Source organism: Salmo trutta, chromosome 7 (assembly GCF_901001165.1).
Source record: "Salmo trutta chromosome 7, fSalTru1.1, whole genome shotgun sequence".
Classification (NCBI taxonomy): Eukaryota; Metazoa; Chordata; class Actinopteri; order Salmoniformes; family Salmonidae; genus Salmo; species Salmo trutta.
In genome coordinates this window covers 58,011,183-58,037,043 of record NC_042963.1, presented here as the reverse complement: position 1 = coordinate 58,037,043, position 25,861 = coordinate 58,011,183, and the positions used below count along the sequence as shown (strand labels likewise).

The following is a 25,861-nucleotide window of genomic DNA, read 5'->3' as shown; positions in this document are numbered from 1 at the left end:
GTGCTCATCATGAATTTATTACACTGAGAACACAATGAACAGAGAAACAAAAGACGAAAGCCAAACAGTTCTGTCAGGTAAGACATACTAAACAGAAATAAACCACCCACAAAACCCAAAGAAAAACAGGCTACCTAAGTATGGCTCCCAATCAGCGACAACGATGTACAGCTGTCCCTGATTGAGAGCCATACCAGGCCAAAACAAAGAAACACAAAACATAGAAAAAAAAGGACATAGAATGCCCACCCTAGTCACACCCTGGCCTAACCAAAATAGAGAATAAAACCCTCTCTATGGCCAGGGCGTGACAAATCTATACTGAACAAAAAATAGAAACACAACAATTTCAAAGATTTAACTGAGTTACAGTTCATATAAGGAAATCAGTCAATTGAAATGAATAAATTAGGCCCTAATCTATGGATTTCACATGACTGTCGGTCACAGATATCTTAAAAAAAAAGGTAGGGGCGTGGATCATAAATCCAGTCAGTATCTGGTGTGACCAACATTTGCCTCATTTGCCTTCGCATAGAGTTGATCAGGCTGTTGATTGTGGCCTGTGGAACATTTTCAGCTTCCATAAATTGCCTACAGATCCTTGGGGCCGTGTATTATCATGCTGAAACATGAGGTGATGGTGGCGGATGAACGGCACGACAAGGGGCCTCAATCTCGTCATTGTATTTCTCTGCGTTCAAATTGCCATCGATAAAATACAATTGTCCGTAGCTTATGGGTGTCCATACCATAACCCCATCCCACTGCGGTTTTGAGGTCGGTTGAAGGTACTGCTAAATTCTCTGAAACGACGTTGGAGGTGGCTTATGGTAGAGAAATTAACATTCAATTCTCTGGCGATGTAACGTACGTCGTAAGGATTAGACCAAGGTGCAGCGGGAACGTGTATACTCATCTTCTTTATTAAATCAAAAGAAGGAAAAACAAACAAATCACGTATACAAAACAATGAACGACACTAAACAGTCCTGTCAGGTGCACAGACACAAAACAGGAGACAACTACCCACAAATCCCATTACAAAAACACCCCTATACATAGGACCTTCAATCAGAGGCAACGAGGAACAGCTGCCTCCAATTGAAGGTCAATCCAATGAACTAAACATAGAAATAGACAGACTAGACTGAACATAGAAATACACTAACATAGAACAGACCAAAAAAAACAGAACACATAAAACAAACAACCCTCTTACATAAGTACATAACCCAACAAACCCCGAACCACATAAAACAAACACCCCCTGCCACGTCCTGACCAAACTACAATAACAAATAACCCCTTTACTGGTCAGGACGTGATAGTACCCACCCCCCCCCAAAGGTGCAGACCCCGGATGCATCTAAAACAACAAAACAAAACCTAATCCAATAACTCTAAACACAAAAAAAAGACCTTGGGCTGATGTGCGTTGCTGGAGACCTCCTGCTGATGCGCGTAGCTGGAGACCTCGGGCTGAAGGGCGACTCTGGCTGCGCCGATTCCGGACTGTGGGGCGACTCTGGCTGCGCCGATTCCGGACTGTGGGCCGACTCTCGCTAAGCTGATTCCGGACCGTGGGCCAACTCTCTCGGCTCCGGACTGTTTCTGGATGGGGCACTGTCGCCGGACGCTCTGGACGGGGCACTGTCGCCGAAAGCTCTGGACGGGGACTGCGCACTGAAGACCTGATGCGTGGAGCTGGCTTAGGATGTGCCAGACTAAGGACATGCACCACAGGGCTAGGGCAAGGAGCGGGAACAGGACATCCTGGACTGGGCTGACACACTGGAGGCCTGGTGCGTGGTGCTGGCTTTGGATGTGCCAGACTGGAGACACGCACCTCTGGGTTAGTGCGGGGAGCAGGAACAGGACGAGTTGGACTGGGCTGACGCACTGGAGGCCTGGTGCGTGGGGCTGGTACTGGAGATGCCAGACTGGATACACGCACCCCAAGGCTAGTGCGGGGAGCAGGAACAGGACGAGTTGGACTGGGCTGACGCACTGGAGGCCTGGTGCGTGGGGCTGGTACTGGAGATGCCAGACTGGATACACGCACCCCAAGGCTAGTGCGGGGAGCAGGAACAGGACGAGTTGGACTGGGCTGACGCACTGGAGGCCTGGTGCGTGGGGCTGGTACTGGAGATGCCAGACTGGATACACGCACCCCAAGGCTAGTGCGGGGAGCAGGAACAGGACGAGTTGGACTGGGCTGACGCACTGGAGGCTTGGTGCGTGGGGCTGGTACTGGAGATGCCAGACTGGATACACGCACCCCAAGGCTAGTGCGGGGAGCAGGAACAGGACGAGTTGGACTGGGCTGACGCACTGGAGGCCTGGTGCGTGGGGCTGGTAGTGGAGATGCCAGACTGGATACACGCACCCCAAGGCTAGTGCGGGGAGCAGGAACAGGACGAGTTGGACTGGGCTGACGCACTGGAGGCTTGGTGCGTGGGGCTGGTACTGGAGATGCCAGACTGGATACACGCACCCCAAGGCTAGTGCGGGGAGCAGGAACAGGACGAGTTGGACTGGGCTGACGCACTGGAGGCCTGGTGCGTGGGGCTGGTAGTGGAGATGCCAGACTGGATACACGCACCCCAAGGCTAGTGCGGGGAGCAGGAACAGGACGAGTTGGACTGGGCTGACGCACTGGAGGCCTGGTGCGTGGGGCTGGTACTGGAGATGCCAGACTGGATACACGCACCCCAAGGCTAGTGCGGGGAGCAGGAACAGGACGAGTTGGACTGGGCTGACGCACTGGAGGCCTGGTGCGTGGGGCTGGTAGTGGAGATGCCAGACTGGATACACGCACCCCAAGGCTAGTGCGGGGAGCAGGAACAGGACGAGTTGGACTGGGCTGACGCACTGGAGGCCTGGTGCGTGGGGCTGGTACTGGAGATGCCAGACTGGATACACGCACCCCAAGGCTAGTGCGGGGAGCAGGAACAGGACGAGTTGGACTGGGCTGACGCACTGGAGGCCTGGTGCGTGGGGCTGGTACTGGAGATGCCAGACTGGATACACGCACCCCAAGGCTAGTGTGGGGAGCAGGAACAGGACGAGTTGGACTGGGCTGACGCACTGGAGGCCTGGTGCGTGGGGCTGGTACTGGAGATGCCAGACTGGATACACGCACCCCAAGGCTAGTGCGGGGAGCAGGAATAGAACGAGTTGGACTGGGCTGACGCACTGGAGGCCTGGTGCGTGGGGCTGGTAGTGGAGATGCAGGATACACTGGGCCGTGAAGGCGCGGGACGCTGGCACGGAGCATACCGGCCTGTGGATGCTTGGCCTCGACGCCGTGCGCATCACCCCATAGCACGTAGAAAAATAAGTTTATATATAATGTGAGAAAATGAGGTGAGATAAGGGAGGTAAAGGCAATAAATAGGCCATGGTGGCGAAGTAAATACAATATAGCAATTAAAACACTGGAGTGGTAGATTTGACAGTAGATGAGTGTGCAAAGTAGAAATACTGGGGTGCAAAGGAGCAAAATAAATAAAGAAATACAGTAGGGGAAGGGGTAGTTGTTTGGGCTATTTATAGATGGGCTATAGATGTACAGTTGCAGTGATCTGTGAGCTGCTCTGACAGCTGGTGCTTAAAGCTAGTGAGGGAGATAAGTGTTTCCAGTTTCAGAGATTTTTGTAGTTCGTTCCAGTCATTGGCAGCAAAGAACTGGAAGGAGAGGCGGCCAAAGGAGGAATTGGCTTTGGGGGTGACAAGTGAAATATACCTGCTGGAACGCGTGCTATGGGTGGGTGCAGCTATGGTGACCAGCGAGCAGAGATAAGGCGGGACTTTACCTAGCAGGGTCTTGTAGATGACCTGGAGCCAGTGGGTTTGGCGACGAGTATGAAGCGAGGGCCAGCCAACGAGAAGCGAGGGCCAGCCATCATTGATATATACAGAGAAGAGAGTCGGCCCAATAATTGAACCCTGTGGCACCCCCATAGAGACTGCAATAGGCCCGGATAACAGGCCCTCAGATTTGACACACTGAACTCTGTCGGATAAGTAGTTGGTGAACCAGTCGAGGCAATCATTTGAGGAACCAAGGCTGTTGAGTCTGCCGATGAGGATGTGGTGATTGACAGAGTCGAAAGCCTTGGCCAGGTCAATGAGTACGGCTGCACAGTACTGTTTCTTATCGATGGCGGTTAAGATATCGTTTAGGACCTTGAGCGTGGCTGAGGTGCACAAATGACCAGCTCTGAAACCAGATTGCATAGCGGAGAAGGTACGGTGGGATTCGAAATGGTCGGTGATCTGTTTGTTAACTTGGCTTTCGAAGACCTTAGAAAGGCAGGGTAGGATAGATATAGGTCTATAGCAGTTTGGGTCAAGAGTGTCCCCCCCTTTGAAGAGGGGGATGACCGCAGCTGCTTTCCAATCTTTGGGAATCTTAGACGACATGAGAGGTTGAACAGGCTAGTAATAGGAGTTGCAACAATTTCGGCAGATAACTTTAGAAAGAAAGGGTCCAGATTGTCTAGCCCGGCTGATTTGTAGGGGTCCAGATTTTGCAGCTCTTTCAGAACATCAGCTGACTGGATTTGGGAGAAGGAGAAATGGGGAAAGCTTGGGCGAGTTGCTGTGGGGGGTGCAGTGCTGTTGACAGGGGTAGGGGTGGCCAGGTGGAAAACATGGCCAGCCGTAGTAAAATGCTTATTGTAATTCTCAATTATAGTGGATTTATCGGTGGTGACAGAGTTTCCTATCCTCAGTGCAGTGGGCAGCTGGGAGGAGGTGTTCTTATTCTCCATGGACTTTACAGTATCCCAGAACTTTTTTGAGTTTGTATTGCAGGAAATGAAACATGGGACCAACACCTTACTCTTTAATGTTGCTTTTATATATTTTTTTTCAGTGTAGTTATTTCTGTTACTTGCCTAGCGCCTGTAGATCTGTCTATTATTATTATTCTACAACTATTAGTAGTTATTCTCTGCTGTGTGTATTGTTTGCTTGCATGGTCAATAAATCACTCATTAGACTCCCCCTGCAGGACATTCACAACTAAACCATTTGATCATGCTAGCTTGGTGGTCAGCCATCACTGATTAGACTCTCCCTGCAGGACATTCACAACTAAACCATTTGATCACGCTAGCTTGTTGGTCAGCTATCACTCATTAGGCTTTCCCCTTGCAGGACATTCTGAACTGTGCCTAAATCAGATTTGATCATGCTAGCTTGGTGGTCAGCCATCACTCATTCGACTTTCTTTCTTTCTCTGTCCTTCTTTTTTAGCAAATCCTGAACTGCTCCCTGGATGACATTGAGATCTTTGTGGCTCGGCTGCAGAAGGCTGCGGAGGCCTTCTCTCAGCTCAACCAGCGCAACAAGAGTAAGAAGATAAAGAAGAAAGGCCCAGCAGGTCTGTCTCCTCTTCTTCTGGTCAACTGACAATATGACACATATTGTCCACTAACACTTTCTATGTTCTCTTGTATTATACCTTCCTCTTTAACTCTATCATCAACTGAACTGTGTACCTTGAATTATGGTATTGTCCACTATCTATGTTGTAATCTATAGCTGTGGAGAGCTAACTCATCTTGTCCTTACTATGACCTGCATTCAAATCAAATCCCATTTTATTTGTCACATACACATGGTTAGCAGATGTTATTGCGAGTATAGCGAAATGCTTGTGCTTCTAGTTCCAACAGTGCAGTAATATCTAACAAGTAATCTAACAATTCCACAACAACTACCTAATACACACACATCTAAGTAAAGGAATGGAATAAGAATATATATATATATACTGCTCAAAAAAATAAAGGGAACACTAAAAATAACACATCCTAGATCTGAATGAATGAAATAATCTTATTAAATACTTTTTTCTTTACATAGTTGAATGTGCTGACAACAAAATCATACAAAAATAATCAATGGAAATCCAATTTATCAACCCGTGGAGGTCTGGATTTGGAGTCACACTCAAAATTAAAGTGGAAAACCACACTACAGGCTGATCGAACTTTGATGTAATGTCCTTAAAACAAGTCCAAATGAGGCTCAGTAGTGTGTGTGGCCTCCACGTGCCTGTATGACCTCCCTACAACGCCTGGGCATGCTCCTGATGAGGTGGCGGATGGTCTCCTGAGGGATCTCCTCCCAGACCTGGACTAAAGCATCCGCCAACTCCTGGACAGTCTGTGGTGCAACGTGGCGTTGGTGGATGGAGCGAGACATGATGTCCCAGATGTGCTCAATTGGATTCAGGTCTGGGGAACGGGCAGGCCAGTCTATAGCATCAATGCCTTCCTCTTGCAGGAACTGCTGACACACTCCAGCCACATGAGGTCTAGCATTGTCTTGCATTAGGAGGAACCCAGGGCCAACCGCACCAGCATATGGTCTCACAAGGGGTCTGAGGATCTCATCTCGGTACCTAATGGCATTCAGGCTACCTCTGGCGAGCACATGGAGGGCTGTGCGGCCCCCCAAAGAAATGCCACCCCACACCATGACTGACCCACCGCCAAACCGGTCATGCTGGAGGATGTTGCAGGCAGCAGAACGTTCTCCACGGCGTCTCCAGACTCTGTCACGTCTGTCACGTGCTCAGTGTGAACCTGCTTCATCTGTGAAGAGCACAGGGCGCCAGTGGCGAATTTACCAATCTTGGTGTTCTCTGGCAAATGCCAAACGTCCTGCATGGTGTTGGGCTGTAAGCACAACCCCCACCTGTGGACGTCGGGCCCTCATACCACCCTCATGGAGTCTGTTTCTGACCGTTTGAGCAGACACATGCACATTTGTGGCCTGCTGGAGGTCATATTGCAGGGCTCTGGCAGTGCTCCTCCTGCTCCTCCTTGCACAAAGGCGGAGGTAGCGGTCCTGCTGCTGGGTTGTTGCCCTCCTACGGCCTCCTCCACGTCTCCTGATGTACTGGCCTGTCTCCTGGTAGCGCCTCCATGCTCTGGACACTACGCTGACAGACACAGCAAAACTTCTTGCCACAGCTCGCATTGATGTGCCATCCTGGATGAGCTGCACTACCTGAGCCACTTGTGTGGGTTGTAGACTCCGTCTCATGCTACCACTAGAGTGAAAGCACCGCCAGCATTCAAAAGTGACCAAAACATCAGCCTGGAAGCATAGGAACTGAGAAGTGGTCTGTGGTCACCACTTGCAGAACCACTCCTTTATTGGGGGTGTCTTGCTAATTGCCTATAATTTCCACCTGTTGTCTATTCCATTTGCACAACAGCATGTGAAATTTATTGTCAATCAGTGTTGCTTCCTAAGTGGACAGTTTGATTTCACAGAAGTGTGATTGACTTGGAGTTACATTGTGTTGTTTAAGTGTTCCCTTTATTTTTTTGAGCAGTGTAAATATATATATATATATATATATATATATGGATGAGCAATGACAGAGCAGCATAGGCAAGATGCAATAGATGGTATAAAATACAGTATATACATATGCGATGAGTAATGCAAGATATGTAAACATTATTAAAGTGGCATTATTAACCTCCCTGGGCAAGGTGGGACGTTTGCGTCGAATCGCGTGGCGTGAAATACAAATACCTCAAAAATGCTATAACTTTAATTTCTCAAACATATGACTATTTTACACCATTTTAAAGACAAGACTCTCGTTAATCTAACCACATTGCCCGATTTCAAAAAGGCTTTACAGCGAAAGCAAAACATTAGATTATGTCAGGAGAGTACCCTGCCAAAAATAATCACACAGCCATTTTCAAAGCAAGCATATATGTCACAAAAACCAAAACCACAGCTAAAGGCAGCACTAACCTTTGATGATCTTCATCAGAGGACACTCCTAGGACATTATGTTATACAATACATGCATGTTTTGTTCAATCAAGTTCATATTTATATCAAAAAACAGCTTTTTACATTAGCATGTGATGTTCAGAACTAGCATACCCACCGCAAACTTCCGGTGAATTTACTAAATTACTCACGATTAACGTTCACAAAATACATAATTATTTTAAGAATTATAGATACAGAACTCCTTTATGCAATCGCGGTGTCAGATTTTAAAATAGCTTTTCGGCGAAAGCACATTTTGCAATATTCTGAGTACATATCACGGCTAGCTAATTTGACACCCACCAAGTTTGGCCCTCACCAAACTCAGATTTACTATAAGAAAAATTGGATTAACTTTGCTGTTCTTCGTCAGAATGCACTCCCAGGACTTCTACTTCAACAACAAATGTTGTTTTGGTTCCAAATAATCCATAGTTATATTCAAATACCTCCGTTTTGTTCTTGCGTTCAGGTCAGTATCCGAAGGGTGACGCGCGAGCGCATTTCGTGACAAAAAAATTCAAAATATTCTATTACCGTACTTAGAAGCATTTCAAACGCTGTTTTAAAATCAATTTTTATGCTATTTTTCTCGAAAAATAGCGATCATATTCCAACCGGGCGACGTTGTATTCATTCAAAGGCTGAAAGAAAAAAATGGAGTAGTCTCGTGGACGCGCATCTCCAGTGTCACTGTTCCCAGCCTGACCACTCACAAACAGAGCTGCTGTACTTTGCCCAGAAACTGCAGACACCCCATTACACTTTCTGGCGCCTTCTGAGAGCCAATGGAAGCCTTAGAAAATGTCACGTTACAGCAGATGCTGTATTTTTGATAGAGATGCCACAGAAGGAGAACAAATTGTCAGACAGGGCACTTCCTGTATGGAATCTTCTCAGGTTTTGGCCTGCCATATGAGTTCTGTTATACTCACAGACACCATTCAAACAGTTTTAGCAACTTTAGAGTGTTTGCTATCCAAATCTACTAATTATGTGCATATTCTCGTTTCTGGGCAAGAGTAGTAACCAGTTTAAATCAGGTACATTTTTTATCCGGCCGTGCAAATACTGCCTCCTAGCCCCAACAGGTTAAAGTGACTAGTGATCCATTTATTAAAGTGGCCAATGATTTCAGGTCTGTATGTAGGCAACAGCCTCTCTGTGCTAGTGATGGCTGTTTAACAGTCTGATGGCCTTGAGATACAAGTTGTTTTTTGGTCTCTTGGTCCCAGCTTTGATGCACCTGTATTGACCTCGCCTTCTGGATAGAAGCGGGGTGAACAGGGAGTGGCTCGGGTGGTTGTTGTCCTTGATGATCTTTTTGGCCTTCCTGTGACATCGGGTTTTGTAGGTGTCCTGGAGGGCAGGTAGTTTGCCCCCGGTGATGCGTTGTGCAGACCTCACTACCCTCTGGAGAGCCTTCCGGTTGTAGACGGTGCAGTTGTCGTACCAGGCTGTGATACAGCCCGACAGGATGCTCTCAATTGTGCATCTGTAAAAGTTTGAGGGTTTTAGGTGACAAGCCAAATTTCTTCAGCCTTCTGAGGTTGAAGAGGCGCAGTTGCGCCTTCTTCACCACGCTGTCTGTGTGGGTGGACCATTTCAGTTTGTCTGTGATGTGCACGCCGAGGAACTTAACATTTTCCACCTTCTCCACTGCTGTCCTGTCGATGTGGATAGGGAGGGTGCTCCCTCTGCTGTTTCCTGAAGTCCACGATTACCTTCTGATCCACGACACCTTGATCTGGGTGAAAAATGGGTAGCTGATGTTGAATACGTTGAATATCCAAAACTGGTCAAATCTTGACTAAAATCAGTTGGAATGAGTCTACAATTTCTCAGATGGTCTGTGTGGAATTAGCAATAATTAATTCAATATTGATCTTGTCAGATTTCCTTTTTTGGCCTGACTATCCAGTTCTAAATTCTGAATGCAACTGAGAAATCTGAACAGATGATTCTACGCGGACATAATCAACACAGCTAGATAGGAGTGTTATGTTGCCATCTGACCTCTCTCCCATGCCCTGTGTGAAGCCTGTATAGTAACCCCAATAGTAGTATGTGTGTGTGGTCATGGCATGTTTGTCTCTCTCGTCTGTCTGTCTGCTTATTGACAGACGGCATGCTGACCCTGAGAGCGAAGCCCCCCTCCGAGGCAGAGTTCATTGACAGCCTACAGAAACTGAAGCTAGCGTTCAACCTACTGGTGAGTGGACTTCCTCCTGCACAAACGTTCATTATGCCTATGTACAGTACATCTGACCTTTTAGTAATTAGCAGACTCTCTTATCCAGAACCACTACAGTAGTGAGTCATTTAGCAGACTCTCTTACCCAGAGCCACAACAGTAGTGAGTCATTTAGTAGACTCTCTGACCCAGAGCCACTACAGTAGGGAGTCCTTTAGTAGACTCTCTGATCCAGAGCCACTACAGTAGAGAGTAATTTAGTAGACTCTCTGATCCAGAGCCACTACAGTAGTGAGTCATTTAGCCGACTCTGTGTTTAACCCTTAGTACCAGTGGAGACCAAATCGCTCCCTACCCCTTTACTTAGGCCTGACCCTTTACTTAGGTCCTAACCCTTTACTTTGGTCCTAACCCTTTACTTAGGTCCTAACCCTTTACTTTGGTCCTAACCCTTTACTTAGGTCCTAACCCTTTACTTAGGTCCTAACCCTTTACTGTGGTCCTAACCCTTTACTTAGGCCTAACCCTTTACTTAGGCCTAACCCTTTACTTAGGCCTAACCCTTTACTGTGGTCCTAACCCTTTACTTAGGTCCTAACCCTTTACTTTGGTCCTGACCCTTTACTTTGGTCCTACCCCTTTACTGTGGTCCTAACTCTTTATCTTTGGTCCTAACCCTTTACTGTGGTCCTAACCCTTTACTGTGGTCCTAACCCTTTACTTTGGTCCTAACCCTTTACTGTGGTCCTAACTCTTTACTGTGGTCCTAACTCTTTATCTTTGGTCCTAACCCTTTACTGTGGTCCTAACCCTTTACTGTGGTCCTAACCCTTTACTTTGGTCCTAACCCTTTACTGTGGTCCTAACTCTTTACTGTGGTCCTAACTCTTTATCTTTGGTCCTAACCCTTTACTGTGGTCCTAACCCTTTACTGTGGTCCTAACCCTTTACTTTGGTCCTAACCCTTTACTGTGGTCCTAACCCTTTACTTTGGTCCTAACCCTTTACTGTGGTCCTAACCCTTTACTGTGGTCCTAACCCTTTACTGTGGTCCTAACCCTTTACTGTGGTCCTAACCCTTTACTGTGGTCCTAACCCTTTACTTAGGTCCTAACCCTTTACTGTGGTCCTACCCCTTTACTGTGGTCCTAACCCTTTACTGTGGTCCTAACCCTTTACTGTGGTCCTAACCCTTTACTGTGGTCCTAACCCTTTACTTAGGTCCTGACCCTTTACTTTGGTCCTAACCCTTTACTGTGGTCCTAACCCTTTACTTTGGTCCTACCCACAGATTTAAAGGGTCTTTATAGGTTTAATCAAGCTAGTGGTGAAGCCTCCACCATGTTTCTTACATCTATAAACATGGAAACATGGCCAGGACCAAGGGGGTTTGAAATGGAATTGGGACAGACATCTTTTAGTTTACTTCTCCAATGGATTGAATTGAAATAGAAACCTTGCTGCTACTTTCCTATACGGAGCCGTGGTGAACTGTCTCTAACAGTGTGTATTTGTCACTCTGCCCCCTGCAGGCCAAACTGAAGAAGCACATCCAGAACCCCAGTGCTTCTGAACTGGTGCACTTCCTCTTTGGCCCCCTGGAGTTGGTAAGAACCTGACTAATACACACAAATATATATTTGTTTCATAAGGAGAGCATTCATAGCAGTTGGTTGAAAGTTGGTTGAAAAGACAAGTTAACAGCCAGATAACAACCTGAACTGTTTCTAATCTGGTTGCAATAATGACGTCATCCAGCCTGTATTTAGATAGGGTTTGTTGGGTGTCATACTCTGTCCTTGCAGAGAAAATAAGTCTTACTGTTGACTACATCAGGTGAGGTAGGAGAGTGTTTTCTAAACATTATTCTGATTTAAAAAAAAATTTGAACAAATGTCAGTGACATCAACTAAAATCTCAATGGACATGATATGGATGGTGTTTGTACCTTTTGGCCTTCTACTAAACTATATCTGGCCAGCCAAGCAGAACACTGTATGCTTTAGGAAGCATTAAGTCTTCCCCACAATGTTGACTGAACCATGCGTACAGTAGTATACTGTTTTCGCCACACACAAGCGATCATCTATTAAAGAGGGGAGGAGAACAGTTGAATGTTTGTATTGTCCTAGTCATCAACATACCCTGCCCTCTATTGTCTTGTGTGTGTGTGTGTGTGTGGTAGCTTTCCTGCAGGGGGGAAAGTCTAATGAGTGATGCATCTAGCATGCAGGCACACACACACACACACACACACACACACACACACCCTTCCATCATGGAACTAAGCAGACCGGATCATTGTGGTTATAGCCCTACCACATCGGGTGCAGCCACCACAATTGCATAATGATGAAGGCTAGATTTACCTAACCCTGACTTGTATCAGACACACCTGGTAACTAGATTTACCTAACCATGACTTGTATTAGACACACCTGGTAACTAGATTTACCTAACCCTGACGTGTATTAGACACACCTGGTAACTAGATTTACCTAACCCTGATGTGTAATATTCACACAGACACACCTGGTAACTGTCTCATGGCAACATGGCCTTATAGTACACCTGGTTACTGTCTCATGGCAACATGGCCTTATAGTACACCTGGTTACTGTCTCATGGCAACATGGCCTTATAGTACACCTGGTTACTGTCTCATGGCAACATAGCCTGATAGTACACCTGGTTACTGTCTCATGGCAACATAGCCTGATAGTACACCTGGTTACTGTCTCATGGCAACATAGCCTTATAGTACACCTGGTTACTGTCTCATGGCAACATAGCCTGATAGTACACCTGGTTACTGTCTCATGGCAACAAAGCCTGATAGTACACCTGGTTACTTCCAGGTGCTCCAGTGTATGACCTTTGACCTCTACCCTCTGACCTCTAGGTGCTCCAGTCCTGTGGTAGTCCAGAGCTGCCCCGCTCGGTGGTCTCCCCTCACCTGTCGAGAGATGCGGTAGACTTCCTGAGAGGTCACCTGTCGCCTAAAGAGATGACCATCTTTGAACTGCTGGGAGACGGGTGGACACGACCTAGGTGAGCGTGTGGGGGGATGCGTGTGTGTGTGTGTGTGTGTGAGAGTTGTGCATGTGTTCGTGTGTGTGTGGTTGCAGGTGTGCTGTTTTTGAAATATTAGATGTATGATACTTGCGTTTCTTTTTGTCGAGCAAAAGGTTTTCTGGAAGGTTCTACGCTGCGTACAGACCTCCTCCCGCGTATTCAACGTCTTCAGGATACACTACATGACTAGGGCTGTTGCTGTGACCGTATTACCGCCACACCGGCGGTCACGAGTCATGAAGGCAGTCAAATTCCATGTGACCTTTTAGTCACGGTAATTAGGCTTCTCCAAGCTCTGATGTTGCTGATGGTCATTAGTAGCCTACCAAACTAGCTAACTGCCTGGTACTCAGCACTCTATTGTCCCTCTAATCACTCTGACATCAATGCAAATGTCATCAAAAATCTAATCAAACACTTCATGAGAGCCCAACATTTCTGTAGGCTATGCAATTGCATGAGAAAACTGAATGATGGCCTCTAATAAAAAGAGGAGGATCCCATCAGCTTTCTATAGGCTAGGCCTACTCTATTTATTTCTCAGCTTTCCTTAATATTAAGCACATTGCTTCTCTTTACAACAGGAGTATAGCCTACTTGGCTGGCATGAAAATGAGCAATGGGAAAGCGTCCTCCATTCTCTATGTATCTTTTCCACAGCTCCTGTTTCCAGACAGGTGCATGATAATGGTCCATTCTAAATGAAAACAAATTTCACACATACATTATTTAGTGTATATATAAAGACAAGATTAAATCAAGAATAATGTGACGGGAGACAATATTAACTTATCACTTGTGAATTATATATTATCACTTGTGAATCAGGCCCAGTTTAAGGAAAGAAACAATGCCTTTTTTGTTGTTGTGACTTTTTCAAATCATAGTCCCACACCTCATTTAGCCTAACCCATAGGCCAACATGCTTTGATAAGGTTTGTATCACAACTAAAGTGGCCATATAACTCCTTAAAATGAAGCACATTAATCCTCTTTACAAGGGGGTGTAGAGCCTAACTGGCATATATACAGAACGCGTGAGTTTCAAGTTTGGGGAAGATCATTTTCACCATTAAAATGCACCTTTATAACAAAAGCGATGCATGCATAATCACATTTGCGGTCACTTTTGATAATGGTGTTTTCCCACTAATGGAGCAGTCTCGCTTATATCCTACTGCTGTGTGCGCATTGCTGCGCTTATAATGTGAAGAAATAGCCTCATAGTTTATCAACATTTTAAGCTAAACGTTGTGATCTGTTGCATCAGCCTCATTGCATAAAACATTTTTTTGATGCTAGTGGTTGTATTAATTTGGAATCTGTGCGCACTCCCTCAAATTGTTTGGGAGAAAATATCCTTTGTATTTTATTCAGCTTAGTTCAATTGTATTCTTCATACTATAAAATAATATAAAATAAAGACACAGAATTCGAACCAAATCTTGTCTGCTAAATGAACTAGTGTAGCCCACAGCCATATGGAATAGCCAGATCAGGGCCGAACGAAAAGACAACTCAGAGTATTCTGTTCTTCTGAAATAAACGACATTTTCATCATATCATAATGCTTCTTTAGGCCTGTCTAAAATTAATAATGGATTTATTGTGAAGGTGGAGGCTATATAACATGGGATTTATTAAACTTTTTAAAATGTAGATGTTCCAAAGTTCTGCATCAGTGGTTTGTAGGCTATGTGTGGAAGTCATGAGATGCTAAATGTGTTTATGTTAATTAACGGTCAATTACCATGATACCAACAGTTATTTTCATGACAGTCACCGGCTGACGAAATTTTGTGACCACCAGGGCCCTATACATTACCAAAAGTATGTGGACACCTGCTCGTCAAACATCTCATTCCAAAATCATGGGTATTAATATGGAGTTGGTCCTCCCTTTGCTGCTATAACAGCCTCCACTCTTCTGGGAAGGCTTTCCACTAGATGTTGGAACATTGCTGCTATAACAGCCTCCTCTCTTCTGGGAAGGCTTTCCACTAGATGTTGGAACATTGCTGCTATAACAGCCTCCTCTCTTCTGGGAAGGCTTTCCACTAGATGTTGGAACATTGTTGCGGGGGACTTGCTTCCATTCAGCCACAAGAGCATTAGTGAGGTCGGGCACTGATGTTGAACGATTAGGCCTGGCTCGCAGTTGGCATTCCAATTCATCCCAAAGGTGCTGATGGGGTTGAGGTCAGGGCTCTGTGCAGGAAAGTCAAGTTCTTCGACACCGATCTCGACAAACCATTTTTGTATGGACCTCGCATTGTGCACAGGGGCTTTGTCATGCTGAAACATGAAAGGGCTTCCCCAAACTGTTGCCACAAAGTTGGAAGCACAGAATCGTCTAGAATGTCATTGAATGCTGTAGCGTTAAGATTTCCCTTAACTGGAACTAAGGGGCCTAGCCCGGAACCATGAAAAACAGCACCAGACCATTATTCCTCCTCCACCAAACTTTACAGTTGGCACTATGCATTGGGGCAGGTAGCGTTCTCCTGGCATCCGCCAAACCCAGATTGGTCCGTTTGACTGCCTGAGGGTGAAACGTGATTCATCACTCCAGAGAACAAGTTTCCACTGCTCGAGAGTCCAATGGGGGGAAGCTTTTCACCACTTCAGCCGATGCTTGGCATTGCGCATTAAGCTGTTCAGCCTGCTGTTAAACTGGTTCAGCCTGCTGTTAAACTGGTTCAGCCTGCTGTTAAACGGTTCAGCCTGCTGTTAAACGGTTCAGCCTGCTGTTAAACTGGTTCAGCCTGCTGTTAAACTGGTTCAGCCTGCTGTTAAACGGTTCAGCCTGCTGTTAAACTGGTTCAGCCTGCTGTTAAACTGGTTCAGCCTGCTGTTAAACGGTTCAGCCTGCTGTTAAACTGGTTCAGCCTGCTGTTAAACTGGTTCAGCCTGCTGTTAAACTGGTTCAGCCTGCTGTTAAACTGGTTCAGCCTGCTGTTAAACTGGTTCAGCCTGCTGTTTAGCTGTTCAGCCTGCTGTTTAGCTGTTCAGCCTGCTGTTAAACTGGTTCAGCCTGCTGTTAAACGGTTCAGCCTGCTGTTAAACTGGTTCAGCCTGCTGTTAAACTGGTTCAGCCTGCTGTTAAACTGGTTCAGCCTGCTGTTAAACTGGTTCAGCCTGCTGTTAAGCTGTTCAGCCTGCTGTTAAACTGGTTCAGCCTGCTGTTAAACTGGTTCAGCCTGCTGTTAAACTGGTTCAGCCTGCTGTTAAACTGGTTCAGCCTGCTGTTAAACTGGTTCAGCCTGCTGTTAAACTGGTTCAGCCTGCTGTTAAACTGGTTCAGCCTGCTGTTAAACGGTTCAGCCTGCTGTTAAACTGGTTCAGCCTGCTGTTAAACTGGTTCAGCCTGCTGTTAAACTGGTTCAGCCTGCTGTTAAACTGGTTCAGCCTGCTGTTAAACGGTTCAGCCTGCTGTTCTAATACTTTATACGTTGTTATACACGTGTTCTCTCTGTATCAGCATTAACAACCTCCCCCCTGCCCCTTGCAGAGCGGACTGGCCGCGGGACCAGTGCGCTCCTACTTACTTCCCTAAGTTCAGGAACGGGTGGGAGCCCCCAGCTGAGCTGTTCAGGACCTCCCCGTGGGAGACAGAGGGATCAGGGGAACCTCCCAGGTCCCCCATATCCAACCTCCTGTCCCCCTACAAGTCAGACGAGGTGTGTACACACACACACGTTTTATACTCATACAGTTTTAGACTGCTGTCCATTTGAGTCATTCTAGTAGACTTCTCCCAGCCATCCAGACTTCTCCCAGCCATCCATTGTTAGTTCTTCATTTGTTTGTTTACATTTCTTCAGTGATGCAGGTTTGAAAAACGTTGAGTTATTTACTAGTTCAGTGTGTTACACTAGTCAGACACATACTAGTTCAGAACATCCTTTTTTATTGATTTTTTTTAATTTAACCTTTATTTAACTAGGACAGTCAATTAAGAACAAATTCTTATTTACAATGACGGCCTACCCCGGCCAAACTCTCCCCTAACCTGGACGACGCTGGTCAAATTGTGCGCCGCCCTATAAACTTTTCTCTCTCTTTCAGATTTTTGGAACCCAGTCTTTAAACTCATCGAATGGGTAAATGGATTATATTTCCCAGATTACTACTATGACTGTGATTCTAAATTACATGCTGCTACTACCATTACTAAACAAAAATGTTTCTCAAAGTGTTATTTCTTGAGCTGCTATAAAACGTATATGCTGTTAAGGTGTTAATACAGACCATGTAACAGACGTGTAGCTAAATCTGGGCCAGTATTTGTTGTGAATGATCCATGAGAAATAACTTGTACATTTGTCTCCTGTCCCAGGTTCAACAATGGGCTGACCTCCTCGTCTCGTAAATATGCCAAGATCCGCTACCACTTTGTGGCCCGCAATGCCAACGAACTGTCAGTACTGCAGGACGAGGTGCTAGAGGTAAGATAGTATATAGTCTGGTGCTGATAGTATATAGTCTGGTGCTGATAGTATATAGTCTGGTGCTGACAGTATATAGTCTGGTGCTGATAGTATATAGTCTGGTGCTGATAGTATATAGTCTGGTGCTGATAGTATATAGTCTGGTGCTGACAGTATATAGTCTGGTGCTGATAGTATATAGTCTGGTGCTGATAGTATATAGTCTGGTGCTGACAGTATATAGTCTGGTGCTGACAGTATATAGTCTGGTGCTGACAGTATATAGTCTGGTGCTGACAGTATATAGTCTGGTACTGATAGTATATAGTCTGGTGCTGATAGTATATAGTCTGGTGCTGATAGTATATAGTCTGGTGCTGATAGTATATAGTCTGGTGCTGATAGTATATAGTCTGGTGCTGACAGTATATAGTCTGGTGCTGATAGTATATAGTCTGGTGCTGATAGTATATAGTCTGGTGCTGACAGTATATAGTCTGGTGCTGACAGTATATAGTCTGGTAATGATAGTATATAGTCTGGTGCTGATAGTATGATAGTATATAGTCTGGTACTGATAGTATATAGTCTGGTGCTGATAGTTTAAAGTCTGGTGCTGATAGTTTAAAGTCTGGTGCTGATAGTATATAGTCTGGTGCTGACAGTATATAGTCTGGTGCTGACAGTATATAGTCTGGTGCTGACAGTATATAGTCTGGTGCTGACAGTATATAGTCTGGTGCTGATAGTATATAGTCTGGTGCTGATAGTATGATAGTATATAGTCTGGTACTGACAGTATATAGTCTGGTGCTGGTAGTATGATAGTATATAGTCTGGTACTGATAGTATATAGTCTGGTGCTGATAGTATATAGTCTGGTACTGACAGTATATAGTCTGGTGCTGATAGTATATAGTCTGGTGCTGATAGTATATAGTCTGGTGCTGATAGTATATAGTCTGGTGCTGATAGTATATAGTCTGGTGCTGACAGTATATAGTCTGGTGCTGATAGTATATAGTCTGGTGCTGATAGTATGACAGTATATAGTCTGGTGCTGATAGTATATAGTCTGGTGTTGATAGTATATAGTCTGGTGCTGATAGTATATAGTCTGGTGCTGATAGTATATAGTCTGGTGTTGATAGTATATAGTCTGGTGCTGATAGTATATAGTCTGGTGTTGATAGTATATAGTCTGGTGCTGATAGTATATAGTCTGGTACTGATAGTATATAGTCTGGTGTTGATAGTATATAGTCTGGTGCTGACAGTATATAGTCTGGTGCTGATAGTATGACAGTATATAGTCTGGTGCTGATAGTATATAGTCTGGTGCTGATAGTATATAGTCTGGTGCTGACAGTATATAGTCTGGTGCTGACATTATGACAGTATATAGTCTGGTGCTGATAGTATGATAGTATATAGTCTGGTGCTGACAATATATAGTCTGGTGCTGATAGTATATAGTCTGGTGCTGATAGTATATAGTCTGGTACTGATAGTATATAGTCTGGTGTTGATTGTATATAGTCTGGTGCTGATAGTATATAGTCTGGTGCTGATAGTATGACAGTATATAGTCTGGTGCTGATAGGATATAGTCTGGTGCTGATAGTATATAGTCTGGTGCTGATAGTATATAGTCTGGTGCTGATGGTGTGACAGTATATAGTCTGGTGCTGATAGTATGATAGTATATAGTCTGGTGCTGACAGTATATAGTCTGGTGCTGACAGTATATAGTCTGGTGCTGATAGTATGACAGTATATAGTCTGGTGCTGATAGTATGATAGTATATAGTCTGGTGCTGATAGTATATAGTCTGGTGCTGACAGTATATAGTCTGGTGCTGACAGTATATAGTCTGGTGCTGATAGTATGACAGTATATAGTCTGGTGCTGATAGTATGACAGTATATAGTCTGGTGCTGATAGTATGATAGTATATAGTCTGGTGCTGACAGTATATAGTCTGGTGCTGATAGTATATAGTCTGGTGCTGACAGTATATAGTCTGGTGCTGATAGTATATAGTCTGGTGCTGACAGTATATAGTCTGGTGCTGATAGTATATAGTCTGGTGCTGACAGTATATAGTCTGGTGCTGATAGTATATAGTCTGGTGCTGATAGTATGACAGTATATAGTCTGGTGCTGATAGTATATAGTCTGGTGTTGATAGTATATAGTCTGGTGCTGATAGTATATAGTCTGGTGCTGATAGTATATAGTCTGGTGTTGATAGTATATAGTCTGGTGCTGATAGTATATAGTCTGGTGTTGATAGTATATAGTCTGGTGCTGATAGTATATAGTCTGGTACTGATAGTATATAGTCTGGTGTTGATAGTATATAGTCTGGTGCTGATAGTATATAGTCTGGTGCTGATAGTATGACAGTATATAGTCTGGTGCTGATAGTATATAGTCTGGTGCTGATAGTATATAGTCTGGTGCTGACAGTATATAGTCTGGTGCTGACAGTATGACAGTATATAGTCTGGTGCTGATAGTATGATAGTATATAGTCTGGTGCTGACAATATATAGTCTGGTGCTGATAGTATATAGTCTGGTGCTGATAGTATATAGTCTGGTACTGATAGTATATAGTCTGGTGTTGATTGTATATAGTCTGGTGCTGATAGTATATAGTCTGGTGCTGATAGTATGACAGTATATAGTCTGGTGCTGATAGGATATAGTCTGGTGCTGATAGTATATAGTCTGGTGCTGATAGTATATAGTCTGGTGCTGATGGTGTGACAGTATATAGTCTGGTGCTGATAGTATGATAGTATATAGTCTGGTGCTGACAGTATATAGTCTGGTGCTGACAGTATATAGTCTGGTGCTGATAGTATGACAGTATATAGTCTGGTGCTGATAGTATGATAGTATATAGTCTGGTGCTGATAGTATATAGTCTGGTGCTGACAGTATATAGTCTGGTGCTGACAGTATATAGTCTGGTGCTGATAGTATGACAGTATATAGTCTGGTGCTGATAGTATGACAGTATATAGTCTGGTGCTGATAGTATGATAGTATATAGTCTGGTGCTGACAGTATATAGTCTGGTGCTGACAGTATATAGTCTGGTGCTGACAGTATATAGTCTGGTGCTGACAGTATATAGTCTGGTGCTGACAGTATATAGTCTGGTGCTGATAGTATATAGTCTGGTGCTGATAGTATATAGTCTGGTGCTGACAGTATATAGTCTGGTGCTGACAGTATATAGTCTGGTGCTGATAGTATATAGTCTGGTGCTGATAGTATATAGTCTGGTGCTGATAGTATATAGTCTGGTGCTGACAGTATATAGTCTGGTGCTGATAGTATATAGTCTGGTGCTGATAGTATATAGTCTGGTGCTGACAGTATATAGTCTGGTGCTGACAGTATATAGTCTGGTGCTGATAGTATATAGTCTGGTGCTGATAGTATATAGTCTGGTGCTGATAGTATATAGTCTGGTGCTGATAGTATATAGTCTGGTGCTGATGGTATATAGTCTGGTGCTGATAGTAAATAGTCTGGTGCTGATAGTATATAGTCTGGTGCTGATAGTATATAGTCTGGTGCTGACAGTATATAGTCTGGTGCTGACAGTATATAGTCTGGTGCTGACAGTATATAGTCTGGTACTGACAGTATATAGTCTGGTGCTGACAGTATATAGTCTGGTGCTGATAGTATATAGTCTGGTGCTGATAGTATATAGTCTGGTGCTGATAGTATATAGTCTGGTGCTGATGGTGTGACAGTATATAGTCTCGTGCTGATAGTATATAGTCTGGTGCTGATGGTGTGACAGTATATAGTCTCGTGCTGATAGTATATAGTCTGGTGCTGATAGTATGACAGTATATAGTCTGGTGCTGATAGTATATAGTCTGGTACTGACAGTATATAGTCTGGTACTGACAGTATATAGTCTGGTGCTGATAGTATATAGTCTGGTGCTGATAGTATATAGTCTGGTGCTGATAGTATATAGTCTGGTGCTGATAGTATATAGTCTGGTGCTGATAGTATATAGTCTGGTACTGACCGTATATAGTCTGGTACTGACAGTATCTAGTCTGGTGCTGATAGTATATAGTCTGGTGCTGATAGTATATAGTCTGGTGCTGATAGTATATAGTCTGGTACTGATAGTATATAGTCTGGTGCTGATAGTATATAGTCTGGTGCTGATGGTGTGACAGTATATATTCTGGTGGTGATATTGTGACAGTATGAACACTACCGTTCCAATGTTTGGGGTCACTTAGAAATGTCCTTGTTTTTGAAAGAAAAGGATATTTTCTGTCCATTAAAATAACATAAAATTGATCAGAAATACAGTGTAGACTTTGTTAATGTTGTAAATGACTATTGTAGCTGGAAACAGCAGATTTTATATGGAATATCTACATAGGCGTACAGAGGCCCATTATCAGCAACCATCACTCCTGTGTTCCAATGGCACGTTGTGTTAGCTAATCCAAGTTTATCATTTTAAAAGGCTAATTGATCATTAGAAAACCCTTTTGCAATTATGTTAGCTCAGCTGAAAACTGTTGTTCTGATTAAAGAAGCAATAAACCTGGCCTTCTTTGGACTAGTTGAGTATCTGGAGCATCAGCATTTGTGGGTTTCATTACAGGCTAAAAATGGCCAGAAACAAAGAACTTTCTTCTGAAACTCGTCAGTCTATTCTTGTTCTGAGAAATGAAGGCTATTCCATGTGAGAAATTGGCAAGAAACTGAAGATCTCATACAACACTGTGTACTACTCCCTTCACAGAACAGCGCAAACTGGTTCTAACCACAATATAAAGATGAGTGGGAGGCCCCGGTGCACAACTGAGCAAGAGGACAAGTACATTAGAGTGTCTAGTTTGAGAAACAAATCAAATCAAATCAAATTTATTTATATAGCCCTTCGTACATCAGCTGAAATCTCAAAGTGCTGTACAGAAACCCAGCCTAAAACCCCAAACAGCAAGCAATGCATGTGAAAGAAGCACGGTGGCTGGGAAAAACTCCCTAGGAAAAACTCCTGAGAAAGGCCAAAAACCTAGGAAGAAACCTAGAGAGGAACCAGGCTATGAGGGGTGGCCAGTCCTCTTCTGGCTGTGCCGGGTGGATATTATAACAGAACATGGTCAAGATGTTAAAATGTTCGTAAATGACCAGCATGGTCAAATAATAATAATCATAGTAGTTGTCGAGGGTGCAACAAGCACGTCCGGTGAACAGGTCAGGGTTCCGTAGCCGCAGGCAGAACAGTTGAAACTGGAGCAGCAGCATGGCCAGGTGGACTGGGGACAGCAAGGAGTCATCATGCCAGGTAGTCCTGAGGCATGGTCCTAGGGCTCAGGTCCTCCGAGAGAAAGAAAGAAAGAGAGAAAGAGAGAATTAGAGAGAGCATATTTACATTCACACAGGACACCGGATAAGACAAGAGAATACTCCAGATGTAACAGACTGACCCTAGCCCCCCGACACATAAACTACTGCAGCATAAATACTGGAGGCTGAGACAGGAGGGATCAGAAGACACTGTGGCCCCATCCGATGATACCCCCGGACAGGGCCAAACAGGCAGGATATAACCCCACCCACTATTCCAAGGCACAGCCCCCACACCACTAGAGGGATATCTACAACCACCAACTTACCGTCCGAAGACAAGGCCGAGTATAGCCCACAAAGAACTCCGCCACGGCACAACCCAAGGGGGGGGCGCCAACCCAGACAGGAAGACCACGTCAGTGGCTCAACCTACTCAAGTGACGCACCCCTCCCATGGACGGCATGGAAGAACACCAGTAAGTCAGTGACTCAGCCCCTGTAAAAGGGTTAGAGGCAGAGAATCCCAGTGGGAAGAGGGGAACCGACAAGGCAGAGACAGCAAGGGTGGTTCGTTGCTCCAGCCTTTCCGTTCACCTTCACACTCCTGGGCCAGACTATACTTAATCATAGGACCTACTGAAGAGATAAGTCTTCAGTAAAGACTTAAAGGTTGAGACTGAGTCTGCGTCTCTCACATGGGTAGGCAGACCATTCCATAAAAATGGAGCTCTATAGGAGAAAGCCCTACCTCCAGCCGTTTGCTTAGAAATTCTAGGGACAATTAGGAGGCCTGCGTCTTGTGACCGTAGCGTACGTGTAGGTATGTACGGCAGGACCAAATCGGAAAGATAGGTAGGAGCAAGCCCATGTAATGCTTTGTAGGTTAGCAGTAAAACCTTGAAATCAGCCCTTGCCTTAACAGGAAGCCAGTGTAGGGAGGCTAGCACTGGAGTAATATGATCAAACTTTTTGGTTCTAGTCAGGATTCTAGCAGCCGTATTTAGCACTAACTGAAGTTTGTTTAGTGCTTTATCCGGGTAGCCGGAAAGTAGAGCATTGCAGTAGTCGAGCCTAGAAGTAACAAAAGCATGGATTAATTTTTCTGCGTCATTTTTGGACAGAAAGTTTCTGATTTTTGCAATGTTACGTAGATGGAAAAAAGCTGTCCTTGAAGCAGTCTTGATATGTTCTTCAAAAGAGAGATCAGGGTCCAGAGTAACGCCGAGGTCCTTCACAGTTTTATTTGAGACGACTGTACAACCATCCAGATTAATTGTCAGATTCAACAGAAGATCTCTTTGTTTCTTGGGACCTAGGACAAGCATCTCTGTTTTGTCCGAGTTTAAAAGTAGAAAATTTGCAGCCATCCACTTCCTTATGTCTGAAACACAGGCTTCTAGCGAGGGCAATTTTGGGGCTTCACCATGTTTCATTGAAATGTACAGCTGTGTGTCGTCCGCATAGCAGTGAAATTTAACATTATGTTTTCGAATGACATCCCCAAGAGGTAAAATATATAGTGAAAACAATAGTGGTCCTAGAACGGAACCTTGAGGAACACCGAAATTTACAATTGATTTGTCAGAGGATGAACCATTCACAGAGACAAACTGATATCTTTCCGACAGATAAGATCTAAACCAGGCCAGAACTTGTCCATGTAGACCAATTTGGGTTTCCAATCTCTCCAAAAGAATGTGGTGATCGATGGTATCAAAAGCGGCACTAAGATCTAAGAGCATGAGGACAGATGCAGAGCCTCGGTCTGACGTCATTAAAAGGTCATTTACCACCTTCACAAGTGCAGTCTCAGTGCTATGATGGGGTCTAAAACCAGACTGAAGCGTTTCGTATACATTGTTTGTCTTCAGGAAGGCAGTGAGTTGCTGCGCAACAACTTTTTCTAAAATTTTTGAGAGGAATGGAAGATTCGATATAGGCCGATAGTTTTTTATAATTTCTGGGTCAAGATTCGGCTTTTTCAAGAGAGGCTTTATTACTGCCACTTTTAGTGAGCTTGGTACACATCCGGTGGATAGAGAGCCGTTTATTATGTTCAACATAGGAGGGCCAAGCACAGGAAGCAGCTCTTTCAGTAGTTTAGTTGGAATAGGGTCCAGTATGCAGCTTGAGGGTTTGGAGGCCATGATTATTTTCATCATTATGTCAAGAGATATAGTACTAAAACACTTTAGTATCTCCCTTGATCCTAGGTCCTGGCAGAGTTGTGCAGACTCAGGACAATGGAGCCCTGGAGGAATACCCAGATTTAAAGAGGAGTCCGTAATTTGCTTTCTAATGATCATGATCTTTTCCTCAAAGAAGTTCATAAATGTATTACTGCTGAAGTGAAAGCCATCCTCCATTTGCGAATGCTGCTTTTTAGTTAGCTTTGCGACAGTGTCAAAAAGAAACAGATGCCTCACAAGTCCTCAACTGGCAGCTTCATTAAATAGTACCCGCAAAACACCAGTCTCAATGTCAACAGTGAAGAGGCGACTCCGGGATGCTGGCCTTCTAGGCAGAGTTGCAAAGAAAAAGCCTCATCTCTGTCCAGTGTCTGTTCTTATGCCCATCTTAATATTTTATTTTTATTGGCCAGTCTGAAAAATTGCTTATTCTTTACAACTAGTTAGGATGACATGGAGTGAGTTAGGATGACATGGAGTGAGTTAGGATGAGACATGGAGTGAATTAGGATGAGACATGGAGTGAGTTAGGATGAGACATGGAGTGAGTTAGGATGACATGGAGTGAGTTAGGGTGACATGGAGTGAGTTAGGGTGAGACATGGAGTGAGTTAGGGTGAGACATGGAGTGAGTTAGGATGAGACATGGAGTGAGTTAGGATGAGACATGGAGTGAGTTAGGGTGAGACATGGAGTGAGTTAGGATGACATGGAGTGAGTTAGGATGAGACATGGAGTGAGTTAGGATGAGACATGGAGTGAGTTAGGATGAGACATGGAGTGAGTTAGGATGAGAC

The 25,861-nt window shown here is 44.5% G+C and overlaps 1 protein-coding gene across 4 annotated transcripts in view; it reads left to right on the top strand.

The window, feature by feature from the left end:
- Positions 1-25,861, top strand: part of eps8l2 (EPS8 signaling adaptor L2) — a 113,635-nt gene that overhangs the window by 75,255 nt on the left and 12,519 nt on the right. For all 4 annotated transcript variants that reach the window (XM_029759524.1, XM_029759522.1, XM_029759523.1 and 1 more), the window contains 7 exons: positions 5,266-5,392; positions 9,945-10,033; positions 11,548-11,622; positions 12,918-13,066; positions 16,602-16,770; positions 17,159-17,193; positions 17,430-17,538. In XM_029759524.1, the coding sequence (XP_029615384.1) occupies positions 5,266-5,392; positions 9,945-10,033; positions 11,548-11,622; positions 12,918-13,066; positions 16,602-16,770; positions 17,159-17,193; positions 17,430-17,538 (753 nt within the window). The remainder of the gene's footprint in view (positions 1-5,265; positions 5,393-9,944; positions 10,034-11,547; positions 11,623-12,917; positions 13,067-16,601; positions 16,771-17,158; positions 17,194-17,429; positions 17,539-25,861) is intronic.